Source organism: Pteronotus mesoamericanus, unplaced genomic scaffold (genome assembly GCF_021234165.1).
Source record: "Pteronotus mesoamericanus isolate MK-2021 breed Mesoamerican mustached bat unplaced genomic scaffold, CSHL_Meso_final contig_164, whole genome shotgun sequence".
In the NCBI taxonomy this organism is placed as follows: Eukaryota; Metazoa; Chordata; class Mammalia; order Chiroptera; family Mormoopidae; genus Pteronotus; species Pteronotus mesoamericanus.
In genome coordinates this window covers 23836046-23851130 of record NW_026555065.1, presented here as the reverse complement: position 1 = coordinate 23851130, position 15085 = coordinate 23836046, and the positions used below count along the sequence as shown (strand labels likewise).

The following is a 15085-nucleotide window of genomic DNA, read 5'->3' as shown; positions in this document are numbered from 1 at the left end:
CCTCAATTAGTGAGAATAGAGTTGTGTCTATTTTATTCGATAAAGAGTAAAATAAAAATTCATCTAATGACTGTTACCCTTTGTTGAATTACATTAGACAGTAGAAATTTTGCATATTCAGTTACTGGATCACATGCTATTCACATCCATTTACTCTGAGTTCCTTTTTTCTTTGTCTTTTGTCATAGAGAATTTACTTTTATGGCTGGTGACTCTTGACTGTATTTTTATACTTCAGTTAACCTAAAAGTTAATTGGAAGTCCTGTGTGTATTGGTAGGCTTATCAAAGTAGGTAGATAACCACTATATGGTGACTTGAGAGAGTCCTAGCTGTTTTGTTGGGGTTGCCTCAGTATCTTTAGGTTTTTTTCTCTTAAAACAGTTAACTGCATCATAGCCAATCATGGGTAAATATGACCAAACTGGAGTTTAGGATCTTCCCTGGCTGGCGTGGCTCAGTGGATTGAGTACTGGCCTGTGAACCAAAACGTCACCGGTTCAATTCCCAGCCAGGGCACATGCTTGGGTTTCAGGCCAGGTTCCCAATTGGGGGCAATCAAGAGGCAACCACACATTGATCTTTCTCTCTCTCTCTCTCTTTCTTCCTCCCTTCCCCTCTCTCTAAAAATAAATAAAATGTTTAGGATCTTTAGAATCCATTGTATGGTCCCAGCATCCAAACATGATTCTCTTTAAAAGTCCTTTTTCTTAATGAATACCATCAACTTCCATCCAGGTCCAAAATTAAAACTTAGGAATCACTCCATACCTCTTTCTCCTTCACTAGGCATATTTAAATCATTAATAAGACTTACTGTTTTTAATTTAATGTTCATTCACTTTTCTTCCCCTCTTCTGTCCATAGTCACCTCTAACCTAGGTGACTACAATAACATTCCAGCTGGTCTTTGTGGATCTTCTCGTTTTCTACTCCATTTCATTCTCCTTTCTGGAGCTATAATGATTGTTGGACATCTGATCATGCACCTACTTCTCTTAGACTGATGATCAAAATATTTAACATAGCCTGTAAAGCTCTTTTTTTCCCTCCTTTTCCTGTCTCATCTTACACTGTTCTCTGCATGTCAGGCACAATGAATTTCTTTTATTTTCTTAAAAGAGTATGGTCTTGCCCGGGCTGGTGTGGCTCAGTTGGGCATTGTCCCACAAAGGGAAAGGTTGTTGGGTTTATTCCCAGTCGCAACGCATGCCTCAGTTGCGGGTTTGGTCCCAGTCAGGGCACATGTGAGAGGCAGCTGATTGATGTTTCTCTCTCACATCAATGTTTCTCTCCCTCTCTTTCTCCCTCCCTTTTCCTCTCTCTAAAAATAAATAAATAAATTTTCTTTTTTGAAAAAAGATTAAGGGCTTTCATCTTAAGTCATATTCCATTCTACCTCTGGACCTGCATACTGACATTTCTTATACCTGGGAGCTCTTGCTCTTTCTTAGTCCATTAGGACTGCTGTAACAAAAGTAACATAAATTGGGTAGCTTATAAGCAACAGAAATTTTTCACAGTTCTGGAAGCTGGAAATCTGAGATCAGAAAGCCAGCATGGTCAGGTGAGGGCCCTTTTCCCGGCTGCATGCTTCTGATTGTATCTTCACATGACAAAAGACCAAGTTTAGCTCTTTGGGATCTCTTTTATAAGATGCCTTTACCCTCATGATCTAAGCACCTCCCAAAGGTCCCACTTGTATCATCACATTGGATATTAGGATTTCAACATACAAATTTGGAGGAAACACAAATGTTTAGCACCCCCTCTTCACTAAATGAATTTTTACTAATAATCCTTATAAGCTCAGATTAATTATCACTTTCTCAAGGAAATTTTACCAGACTCTCACTATACCTATTCTCTTTGTTACTTGCCCTCCTGTTTTATGTTCTTGTTGCTTCCTGCAGTTTGCCTTAATAGTGTTTATAACAGTTTGTAGTTCTTGGTGTGTTTATTACTGCAATTATCTGTGTGTTCCTGTGAGCTGTAATCTTTTTGAAAGTATAGATTGATCATGTCTATTTGTATCATGGTAGTATCCAAAGGAAAAATCAATTTGAGAGACAAGAGATAATTCTAGAGTCTGGAGGAGCAGGCAGCTGTTCTGGCTACCTAAAATTCATTACTCTAATGCTAAAAACATAAATCATTTTTACTGTATTTGTACAAAGAAAATAGGCATGGGAGGTCACAGTCTCTTCATATGGTTCCTGAAAATAATATTATCTTTGCACAGCAGTTAGGGGTCAAAGAAGGAGGTGTTAACAAATATAACTATAAATGTATTACACCTTAAATTTCTTCCAAAGGCCTGCAAATCAGTATAGTTTAGCTGTCTCAGAGGAGCCTTTACCATATAGAGATAAAAATATGATTCAAGGATAAACCTTCAACTCCCTATGAAAAAGTCCTGCTACCTAGAAAGAGTAGGACTCTAAAGTACTTGAGTTGTATGTAGCTTAAAATCAGATAATAAAAAGAAATACTGTCCTTATTGTGGTTCTTCCTAGATGGTCTCCCTTTCCTGAACAAGGCTTATAGGAGCATTGTTGACCTGAATTTTCAATCTCTGTTAGATGGTAAGTTCAAAGCATTTAAGCCACTAGAAAATATGTTGGAAATTTACAAATGTAAATTGCTCCTTGAAAACTCTTTCACATACTAAGTTAAATATAAATAATAATAATAATTTGTCCTTAGACATGTGTAGTAGACACAAAACTGCTAGAGTTATGTTCCAAATATTGGGTAGGTTTTAAAAGAAATAATTTTTAAGTTATTATTGCTAGATCTTGAGTGATGATTAATAGCTATTTTTGTAATCTAAAAATTATCATTGTGAGTCTTATTCTGTATCAGGCAATGCATATTACTTACATCAACACTATGAGGTAGGTACTATTCTCCATTTCACAAATTGGGAACCTACAGCCCAAAAGAATTAAACATTGTGCTTAGGATCACTCAGGTAGTGGGGAAAGACAGGATTTTAAACTCACGTTTATGTTATTTTTAAGCCTATGCTCTTAACCAAGTTTTATTCTGTATGTGATAAAGGCTTGAGTTTTTATAAGAATGTCTTATGTTCACCATGTATTCTGATTTATATGTTTGAAAATAAAATGGAGAGGATACTTAGACACCTAGTAGTTTGAAGGTATTTATAGTTTGTATAATATTTCTAGCTTATATATTTATATAAAATATTTGAATAATTAATGCTCTGCTTTTGTTTTGTTTTGTTTTTCCTTCCTCAGAGGATAAAGCTCCTTCTTCCTCCCTTTTAGTTCATAAGCTTATTTTTCAGTACATTGAGGAACAGGAATCCTGGAAGAAGAAATGTACAACACAGCATCAGGTATCCAAGGTAAATTCTGATTAAAGTATTTAAAGGCAAATTATGTTACCTGTCCCAAAAATGCAGAACTAAAATTTTAGATGTGTAATTGTGGATCTTGAAATGATAAATGTGTTAAATCATTTAACTTTGGAGAGTTCTTTATAAAAGAGCCACTAAACACTGAAATGTTTTTATAATTTCTTTTGCTTCTTTTATTTTTCCCAGATGCTTCAAGAAATCTCACTGATAGTAAGCCATTGCAGACTGCTTGGAGAAGAGATTGAGTTTTTAAAGAGATGGGGACCAAATTATAACCTAATGAACACAGATGTGAATAATACTGAGTAAGTGTGTTAGTTCCCTAGGGCTTCCATAACAAAGTGCACTACAAACTTGGTGGCTTAAACAACAAAAATTTGTTGTCTCACAGTGCCAGAGGCTGTAAGTCTGAGATCAGAGTGTCGGCATGGTTGGTTCCTTCTGAGAGCCGTGAAAGAGAATCTTTTTTACGTCTCCCTCCTAACTTCTGGTGATTTGCTGGCAATATTTGACATTCCTTGGCTTGTAAATATATAACCCCCACTATCTGCTTTCATCTCCACATGACGTTCTTCCTACATGTATGTCTGTGTCCAAATGGCCCCTTTTTATAAGGACACCAGTGATTTTGAATTAGAGACCCATGATACTTCAGTAGGACCTCATCTTAACTGCAATGACCCTATTTCCAAATAAGGGCACATGCTGAGATGTACTGGGGTTAGGATTTCAACATATGAATTTGTGGAGGGGGAACACAGTTCAATCATAAAAGGAGTAGAAAACTTTTAAAATACTTTATTAATGAGTTTCATTAATCATAACAATACTTTGTTCCAGATGTTTTACCTCCTGTATATCTGATAGGAGCAAGAAATAATGTACACCAAAGTTTCACATGCCATTGTAAAAAGAAGATATATTTGTGTTTCATTCTATTTTTGTTTTGTATTTTTAGTTGAGGATTTTGTCTTTTGCAGATTGAGGCTTTTATTCTCCAGTTCTGCAGCATTTGCGAAGTTTGAGATAACTTTCTCTCTCTCGGCCCATTATCCATCTGTACCGTTACCTTTCTCCATTAAAAATCACCTTGGAAACATCAGGTGAGTGAAGGGCCAGCAGGATAGGGCTTCCCATTACTTTTTTATCTTTGTTAGATCATTTGAAAGATCTTCAAAGTGGTCAACAAATGGATAGACCATAGTGAGAACCAAATGTTACTTCTTTCTGACTTCTATTTTGAAGAATTTGTTCTTTCAAAGCCAGTGACCTTCATTGCTATCTCCAGGGGATGTTGTAGACCACCAGTCTATTCTTTTATACTTGTTCCACTTTTTTAACACTGTTACCTAAAATAGGAATCAAGAAAGGAAAAAATCCTGCATAAGCTTAGCCCCGGTCATATGTGAACAACTTTTGTGGTCTTAAAAATAGAATAATCATTTACAAAGCTGTGCAGTCATGATGTTTTTCTCAATTAGCCTGTGGAACCAGACCTAAAAATATTTAAATCTTGCAATATAGTATGCAACTTTTCAGACTCACTGCTGACAGATTTTAAGGTGGCAGAATTTAAAATGTGCCCACCTCAAATCCATCAGCAAACACTAGCAGTCCAAGAGTTTAGATTTTATAGCCAGAGAATGCAGCTAGGTCAAGATACCTCACAATTATGTCCAAAATTGGTTCTTGGCTTTGTTTTTAGAATCTCAGTTCAAACTCAATAGTCTAATTATTTCCAGAAATGCCTATTCGTGCTTCCCAGGACACTACCCAAAAACATGAATTCCACTGAAATAGAGATAGGTCTCCATTTAACTATAATAGTGTAGGTCTCCAGAAAAATTGATTATCTTTTTGTTTTTTCCAGCCATGATGAAATTTCTGACCTTCTATTTAAAGTGCCACTGGAGGACAACTACCTAAAGAACGCAGTCAAACGAATTCACCGAGGTCTGCTTCAGGGCTGTGATTTCTACCAGTAGACCCATGGACCACAGCTATAACAACAAAGCACAGTACACTCAATAATATTATGTTAGAGTCTCTATTTCTGTGAAATCTTCAATTTTAGGTCCTAGAAAATTCCTTCTGATGGTTTTCTAGTTAATTTGTAGGTTAGTTTTTAAAGCTCTACAGTTCAAAATAATGAAAGGCCTTAAATAGCCTGCTATCAACTTGCTCAACTTTCTACTAAAGATTTAAGGAGTAGAGCACTTAGGAACAATTTCTCCTCACTAAAGTGATGCTCTCTGCTTTAATACAAGCCCTGAGGATGTGTAACCACTGACAAAAACATAGGTTTCCTGGCTTCTTCCTAGCGGATACTTCTGAAATAGAGACATGTCTGTCTGCAAAGCACTCATCCTCCGTTTTCTCCATTCCAGAAGTGTTATTAAGAGAAATCAATAGCACTCAACTGTTGGATAATTTGCCTTTTTTTTTTTCTTGATGACCTTGCCTCCTTTTATTATATAATGTCTATTAGTGTTTTCTTAGTATAATTTTGTATGGAAAGGTCATTGATTTTGGCCCAGTACATATATGTAAATATATTGATTTTGTGTTTGTGATATAGTAAGGAGATAGAAATATACAGAAATGTTGAAAAAGATACCGTCTCTTCTGCCTAGGCAGTTTCCATCTTTCTGAAAGATGCATTATAGCAATATTCTCAATTCCTTTCATTAAATGATTACACTTCAAGCAGTATCACTCACAAAACACCAGTTTTTTCAAATTCTGGCAGTAGTAATGAATTTAATATAGGTATTGATTTCTGGAGCTATACCTTTCTCATATACACAAATAAAAATATCACCATGACTGGTATGGCTTAGTGAGTTGGGCATTGTCTCACAGACCAAAAGGTCACTAGTTCAATTCCCAGTCAGGACACAGGCCTGGGTTGTGGGCCAGCTCCCAGTTCGGGGCATGAGAGAGACAACCAGTCGATATTTCTCTCACACATTTATGTTCCTCTACCTCTTTCTCCCTCCCTTTCCCTCTCCTCTGAAAATAAATAAAGTTAACAAAATACTTAATCCTTGATTGATTCTGTATTAAAAACAAAACCTATAAAGGATATTTTGGGGATACATGGAAATTTGAATTTAAACTATATATTGGCACTGGCTGGTGTGGCTCAGTGGATTGAGTGCCAGCCTGAGAACCAAAGGGTAGCTGGTTCAATTCCCAGTCAGGACACATGCCTGGGTTGCAGGCCAGGTCCCCAGTAGGGGGCACTTGAGAGGCAACCACACATTCATGTTTCTCTCTCCCTTCTCCCCTCTAAAAATAAATAAATAATGAGCTACACCTAAATAGTACTTAGAGAGAAATTTATATCTTTGAATATACTGAAGGAATATTAAAAACTAATTTCTCTTAAAAAAAATAAAAAAATAAAAAATTTAAAGTATAATAAACTATATATTGATTCTACTTTTGTATTGGTGTTAAATTCCTTGGGTGTGATAATAGTAATATGGTTCTATAGGAGAATGTCCTTATTAGGATACAAATGTTTCCAATTTAATTTCAAATGGCTTTTAACACTACACTGTATATGTTTGTGTATATGTGTGTGAGGGAGAGAAAGCAAATACAGCAAAATGTTAACAATTGATGGATCGAGGTAATGGGTACCTGGGTGTTTAATTGCACTGGTTTTTCAACATTTCTGTAGGCTTGAATTTTTTGAAAATAAAAAATTGGAGGTGAAAAGAGCTTTGCTTGGTGTCTTACAGAAATGTTGAAAGAACAGTGAAATTAAATACCCATGTATCCATTACCTAGATTTAATAAAAGTTTTAAAAAATTGCCCTGCCTGGTGTGGCTCAGTGGATTGAGTGCTGGCCTGCTAATCAGAGTCACCCATTCAATTCCCAGTCAGCGTTTTGGGCCAGGTCCCCAGTAGGGGGTGGGTGAGAGGCAACCACACATTGATGTTTCTCTCTCCTTCCCTTCCCCTCTCTCTAAAATTAAATAAGTAAAATCTTTTTTAAAAATTTTAAAAGTAAAAATAAAATTACAAATGCAACTAGTCTTTGACTCAACAGCTCCATTTCTAGAAAGCTATCCTACAGATAAACAGATGCAAAACTTCAGCATTGCCTACAGTATTAAAAGGTGATAGACAACTTACATGTCTATCAATAGAGGTATGGTGTATGCATTCAGTGAACTATTTGATTAAAAGGAAAAATTATGTTTTGGAAGTTCTGTATGTACTAATCTGAACCTATCGAGATATGTAGTTAAGTGAAAAAGGCAAGATGAAAGACAATGTATTGATGTGCTACTGTTTATGTAAAAAAGTATTTATACACTCATACCTACTTGCATACATGTTTGCTTTTTTGTTATAGGATAGCTTTGAAAGGATGGACAATAAACTGGTAACACTGATTGTCTCGAAGAAGGGAAGCTGAGTGTCTGGGTGTCTGAGGGCAAAGGAAAGGCGAAATTTTCTACTGGGTACTTTGTGAATTTTGGATCGTATGAATGTTATTAGCCACTTAAAAACTAAGAATAGTTTAGGTGCGATTTTTTAAAAAAAGAACACCATAGCCCTGGCTAGTGTGGCTCAGATCATGGGTTCAATTCCCTGTCAGGGAATATGCCTAGGTTGTGGGGCTGTGGCCCATAAAAGGCAGCTGATCAATGTTTCTCTCCCTCTTTCTCTCCTTTCCCCTCTCTAAAATCGATTAAGTATGTCCTCAGGTGAGGATTAAATAAATAACACTATTAAAAAAGTTTTCATCTGGGGAAATTTTTAAAGGATGGAATAACATCAAGAGCAAGAATTTGGCAGAGACTAAAACGGCAGAAAGAAATTAAATTTAGCATTAAAAACAGTTGCATAGTAGTTCATCAGGCTTCCCTAAAGCCTGGATGAAATCTTATACCTGGGGAGATTATCTTGGATTAGCTGGGTGGGCCTAGTGTAATCACAAAGGTCCTTATAAGGGAAACAGGATGTTAGAGTCAGACAAGATGTGTTGTTGAAAGCAGAGGCCAGTAATTGTTGGCTTTGAAGATGAATGGGCCTTGAGCCAAGGAAAGTAGATGCCTCTAGAAACTAGAAAAGGCAAGGAAACAGATTCTTTTCTAGGACCTCCGGAAGAAACACAGTTCCGTGAAAACCTTGATTTTAGCCTAATGAAACCAGTTTAGGAATTCTGACCTCCAGAACTATAAAATAATACCTTTTTTTTTTCTTTTAAGCCATCAAATCTATGATAATTTGCTTACATCAGCAACAGGAAACTAAGATAACTGGGATAATTATATTCCATTGGCCTAATTTTTTGTACACCTTTTAATTGTACTTTTATAATATCATTTAATATTTCTTAAAGTTTCCTTCATATAGAATGTGCACTTTTCTTGTTAAGTTTATTTCAAGACATTTAGATTACAAAGTAATCTAAAAGCTTACTGTTGAGCATCTTTCCACACACTAGGTTCTTCTAGCAATAAAGAAGGGCTATGACTATTGGGTAGGCAACCAACAGCGATTGCCACAAATCCCATTGGGATTTCTATTGAGAATTCACTGATTTGGGGGAAATTTCAAGATTATAATATTGAGCCTTCTCCTTTGGGAACATAGTTTTAGATATTTCTCCATGCAGGTCCTGAACATTTCTAAAAGTTTATTCCTAGTTACTTACGGTTTTTGTTGCTACTTTGAGTTTTTTTCCTATTAACATTGTTTAATCTGTTATTGTTAACACTTAATAAAGCTTTCATCTTTTTATATTTCTAATTAGTTATATTACTGTTATCTCTTATTTGTCCTTTAAACTATCCAGCTACATAATCATATCTGTAAATCTTTTTCAACATTTACATCTTTTAATATAACACTTAGTGGCACTTCCTGAACAGTAGTAAATACAATTTTTTTCTTGGTTTTAATTAAAGTGTTTCTGCCTTGACTGGGGTAAGGCTCAGTTGTTGGGCATTGTCTTGCAAGGGAAAGGGTTGCCAGTTCCCTTCCCAGCCAGGGCACATGCCTGAGTTGCAGATTCAGTCCCCAGTTGGGGTGTGTGCAAGAGGTAACGGATGGATGTTTCTCTCTCACATCAATGTTTCCCTCTCATTCTCCCTCCCTTCCCCTCTCTCTAAAAGTAAATGCGGTCTTAAAAAATAATAAAGTGTTCCTAATGTTTCACCAGTAAGCAGATAATGGCAGTTTACTTGGGGTGTCTATATATTTTCTTGACCATGCTAAGGAAACATAATTACATTTTTTCACCTTCATCAGGAACTTATGTTGAATTTTATTGAATGATTTTTCAAAATGATGAAATCGACAGATGGCCGTTTTCTCTTTGACCTATTAACATGGACAAAGACTTCCTAATATCAAATCATCCTTGCACTATGCAAATGGATCACCTTGGATACTGGGTTTCCCTTTCCTGGTTTCCCTTTCTATGTTCCAGGTTGACTATGCTGATTAAATTATTTTTCTTCAGACAAAAGATTAGGTTTCTGCTGACTGAGTTTGGTCTTATCAGAGGTTGCCTCCTTGAGATTTCAGATAGGCCACTTAATTTATAATTAAGGATATATCCAAAGCCTTTCAATTACATATTTACATATACTCATGAATTGCTAATTTAACTATTAGTGAGAAATCTACTTTGTCTTATTTCCAAGTTATTAGTAGATTGTCTTTTAGGAAAGGAATAGAAAACCACTCAAATTGGTTTTCACAGAAAAAAAGGGGAAATATATTGGAGTGTAGGGATATCTCATAGACCTTAAGAGCAGTTAAGTGTTGTTGGGCCCCTGAGAAATTGTAAACTAGATCTAGAAAGCAATCAGAATTCGAAACTGTTTATGTCTCAGACTCTCTTCCATTTTATTAGTCTCTCAATTTTTTTTTAAGATTTTATTTATTTATTTTTAGAGAGCAGAAGGGAAGGAGAGAGGAAAACAGCCATGTGTGGTTGTATTTCATGCACCTCCTGCTGGGGACCTGGCCTGCAACCCAGGCACATGCCCTGACTGAGAATTGAACCGATGACCTTTTGGTTTGTAAGCCCGTGCTCAGTCCGCTGAGCCACACCAGCCAGGGAATCAATGTCTTAATCTTTCTGCAAATGGGGTTTCTCTGGTTTAACATTCACAACGCTACAAAGTTTAATTTTAGTAAAGGTCAAAATTATGTGACTTCACTCAGCCAAGAGGCACTATGGATTTGCAGATGCTCTCAGGAGTATGTGTGAAGAATGGGAGGTAAATGTGCATATCTGGTATGAAATGCAGCTTATTGTTATCCCCAGGACCATCTATAATCGCTAAGTTGATTGTACTTCCAAAATGATTCCTGAATCTGTTGTCAAGCTTTCATCTCTTGCCTGAAATATTGCAGGAGATTCCTTAAGCTTTTGTTGTCTCTCCTGAAATCTATCCATCAATGCCACAAGCAATGACGTGAGGATTAAATGAACACTTTAAAAGCACCCCACGAATACAAAGTAGTGGTTGGGGGAAAAAAATAAATCTACTCATATGACTCGTCTGGTTAAACACTTAAAATGATTTCCCCATTACCTAGAGAATGAAGACCAAAGCTCCATACATGGTCTTAAGCCTCTTCATAGCCCGAACTCAAACGTAACTTTCCAGTCTCAGAATCTCTTACAACACGTTCCCTCCCTTATCAGACAATACTATTCCTTGACCAGCTGTTAAATTTCTATATCCATAATGCTCTTATCTGCTTGTCCAGCGCTTCTTCTCCGGGAAACCCCTATTCACTCTTAAAAACGGGAATAACGGATCAAACTTGCCAGTAAACCGTAAGGTTTACCTTCCCAAAACCAATGCCTCCTTTCTCTGGAGTTCTACAAATCTCCGGCGAAGTACCACAGCTTGACTAACATTCTAGCCATTTTTTTCCCCTCCACCAGTTCGATTTTCCAGTTTCATCCATCTACTCTAGCTTCCTCAACTCTACCACCTCCAGAGGCCTGGAAAACGCCGGACTCGGAATTTGAGTCAGAGACTCTCAGCTACCGAAAGCTCCAAAAGCTGACGTTTACATACATAATTTATTTAGCTCTCAGAACTAGGCTATTTCCGAGAGAGTTCGAGGAGTTACGTCCGCCGCGTCCGCCTGCGGTGCACACTGGGAGATGTAGTCTCGAGCCGACCACATTACCACTTGAGAGTTGTAGTCCTCGATCTAGTAAACGAGAAAGTGGCCACTCCTAAATTTTGAACTAGTCCTTAGAGGTAAACGAAAAAGGGCAATCCATAATATCACGCAAGTTCAAGTTCCTTGAGCTTATCTCCGGGGCTCGCAAAAAGCGGCCCAACAGGGTAGAAGGCGGATCCGAGAAGGGCGGGGAGACGTTACGTTGACGCGAGCGTGACGCTACTCGAGAGGGTTTGGCGGGATTTACGAAACTCGCCGGGCAGAGAGCGCGCTGCAACCGGAGACAGGACTGAGGGTAGCTGAGGCGTTCTCCGGGGCGCGTAGTTGAGAGCTGAAACTCTCTCGGGTTGTGTGTAGAAGGTGGGAGAAAGGGAGTAGAGAAGTGGGGCGTAAACGAGGGCGTCTCGAGTCCGTCCAGGGTCTGGTGCGTGCCAGGCCAGCGGACGGAGGTCGGAGCGCACAGCCAGCCGGAGCGAGTGGCGCTGCAGGCCCAGGTGAGTTTGTCAGGCGCAGCCAGGGTCCCTTTTCACCTCCGGGTTCGTCTCCTCGTTAGCGAGACCGGGATCCGGGCCAATGCTCTCTCACTTAGCTTATGGGGCCTCTCCGCCGCAAATGAGGCAGGGCCGTGCCGGACCCAACCGATCTTTGGAGCTCGATGGCGAATACAAAAGCGGAACCGTCGTTAGACTGGGAGGAGCCTTTTTGAGACCTTCCTTTTCGTTTCCAACACCCATTTTATGGGCTTAGGCGAGGAAGCCGAGAACAGAGGTGTAATGACTTAAAACCTCAGCTGTTTAACGTTATAGTCAGGGTGGTGACCAGATTTCTGGTCAGTCCTCTGTCCATTACACCATGTTTTTCTTACTCCAGTTGTCAAAAAGATATTTTCATTATCTAATCGGAAGACCATTCGTATGATGCCTAGGGAATGATCTGTAGTGAGCTGGGGATTTCTTTTTTAAACCGCTAAAGTGAATGTAATATACATATAGAATAACAAATCAAAAGTGTATACAGCTCCATGAATTATAATAAAATGAATAAACCTGTGTAATTACCACTCAGGTTAAAAAAAAAAAAAAAGAATGCTCTCAGCACCCCAGTAGCATCCCTGTGCCCCCTGGTCTAATACTCTCCCTTCTCTCCAAAGGTAACCACTATTGACTTCTAAGACCATTGACTAATGTTGCCTGTTTCTGAATTTTATATAATAAAGTGTGTGCCTGTGTGTGGGTATGGTATTTGTACGAGTTTATTTCAGCCAAATTGATGACATATATGCCAGGAAGCAAGATCTCAAATGCTCTTCTAATTAATGCTATACATATGACTGGCTTCCCTTAACATTCTGTCCATAGATTCAAACATATCTTTGAATATAGTAGTAGGGTTTGTTGGGGGTTTTTTTTTTCTTTTACTTTTATTAGTATTTATTTATGCTGAGTTTACTCCAAGGCCATGAGTTTTTGTTTCTTCAGTTTCTTCTGGGATATCTTACTCTTCTGCGCAACCTCCTCTTCTGGCTTAGGCACAATCTGTTCTTTTTCAGGAAGGATCATCTTAGTGTGGCAGGGAGAGCTCATGTGGGTTAATCTGCCCATGAGCTCTGAAGATTCTGCACTGCATCTTGGGAGCTTTGTTCACCTGGATGCGCTCAATGACCAGAGAATCCACATCTACACCCTTAAGTTCAGCATTACTCTCTGCACTCTGAGCATGTGCAGGAAAAGCTCGGCACTCTTTTAATGCCACCAACCCTGTGTCTAGCCCTACTCTTTGGCCTGGGCACACCTACCAACTCCACCATTGTAGCAACGGAATGGCATACATTGCTTCTTTAAGGTGACACCCTTCAGGTACTTGGTGGCTTTTTGGATATCCATACCCTTGATGGTCTGGGTAGTTTCACAAGTGTTCTTAAAGTGAACACGAACATTTGAACCTCATGTTTTACATGTTTTTGTGGGGTTTTCTGGGTCAAGTGAATAGTGAACCATTTTCAGAGGTCACCTGTGGTCACTTTCAGGAAGTACATCAGTACTTTATTTTTGCTATATGGTTGGTATTCCTTGTTCTGCTCATGGGGGACATTTGGATTGTTTCTGTTTTTTAGATTGTATGAGAAACAGTGCTGAGAGACTATTCCTGTATATGTCTTGGTGCACATGTGTATACTTTTCAGTTGGTTAATAATATGGACTAGTGAAATTCCTGAGTCATAGCATTTCTCTATTTAAATTTTCACATTTATGCCAGTTTTCCAAAGTTGTACCAATTTACACTAAAACCAGCACAGCACTGTATGAGTGTTTAGTTGTTTAATGTGCTTGCCAACACTTGATAATGTCAATCTTTTTAAGTTTAGCTATTCTGGTGGGTATATAGTAATATTTCATTTTGATTTTTCTGATTATTAATGAGGTTGAGCATTTGTTTATGTTTTTATTGATTTTAGAGAGAGGAAAGTAGAGAAATATCAATTTGTTGTTCCACTTTCTGTATTCATTCGTTGCCTCTTGTATGTGCTCTGACCAGGAATCAAACCGTTTTTCTTTTGCATTGCTTTCTTGATGACTTGGAGGGGTTTTTGTTTTTGTATTTGTTTTTATTGATTCAGAGAAAGAGAAATATCAGTTTGTTTTACCACTTATGCATTCATTGGTTGATTCTTGTATGTGCCCTGGCTGATGATTGAACCTGCAATCTTGGCATATTGGAACAATGCTTGAGCTACCCAGCCAGAGCAGTTTTTTACTATATATTCTAGTTATCAACACTTGGTTGTACATGTGGTAAATAGTTTCTCCCTTCATTACAGTTTTCCTTTTCAGTCTCTTAATGGTGTTTTTTGATGGATAGAAGATTTCTGTTTAAAAGTAGTTCAAATTTTCAGTCTTTTCCTTGTAGGTTACTGCTTTATGTGTCCAATCAAGAAATCTTTCTCTAGCCCAAAGTCATGAAGGTATTCGCCTATATTCTAAAAGCCTCTTGTTTTACCTCTTACATTTAGATTTATAATCTAAATTGGAAATAGATTTTTCCTGGGGTTTTTTTTTCTTATTCTATAAGGTTATCCAATCAACACAGCACTATTTATTAAGAGGAACATCCTTTTCCCATTATTCTACAGTGTCATCTTTTTCATAAGTTATGAAGGACAAGATTTAAGTTTAAATTGCATTTTGGTGATTTTGATACTTGGAATTATCATGGACTCAAATTATGCTATAACTAACATCTAAAAGATCTGTACTTGAGCCAATCAGGAACAAAGGGTCATCTGTCAAGTCTCTGAGAATGGAGATTTCATATCTTTTGAATTAAATTTACCCTGATTGTTATATTGTCTAGATCATTTTGGTATAATTTAAGTCCATTTATTCTTGTGGACGTAAGACTTGCTCACTTTTACTAATAACACCTCTTAAAGATAATTTAAAAATTTTTCATTCTCGGTTATTTTCAGCCTGAGTGATCTTAGTTTTATCATAATAACCAGACTTTTAAGTACTCTTTTTATGG

At 37.6% G+C, this 15085-nt stretch overlaps 1 protein-coding gene across 1 annotated transcript in view; it reads left to right on the top strand.

Annotated features, from left to right (window-relative positions):
* KNL1 (kinetochore scaffold 1) overlaps positions 1 to 5390 on the top strand; it is a 56179-nt gene extending 50789 nt beyond the window's left edge. Inside the window, 5 exon segments of the mRNA XM_054565145.1 lie at positions 2516 to 2584; positions 3263 to 3372; positions 3571 to 3689; positions 4365 to 4487; positions 5255 to 5390. Of these exon segments, the coding sequence (XP_054421120.1) occupies positions 2516 to 2584; positions 3263 to 3372; positions 3571 to 3689; positions 4365 to 4487; positions 5255 to 5390 (557 nt within the window).
* The last annotated feature ends 9695 nt before the right edge of the window (positions 5391 to 15085 follow it).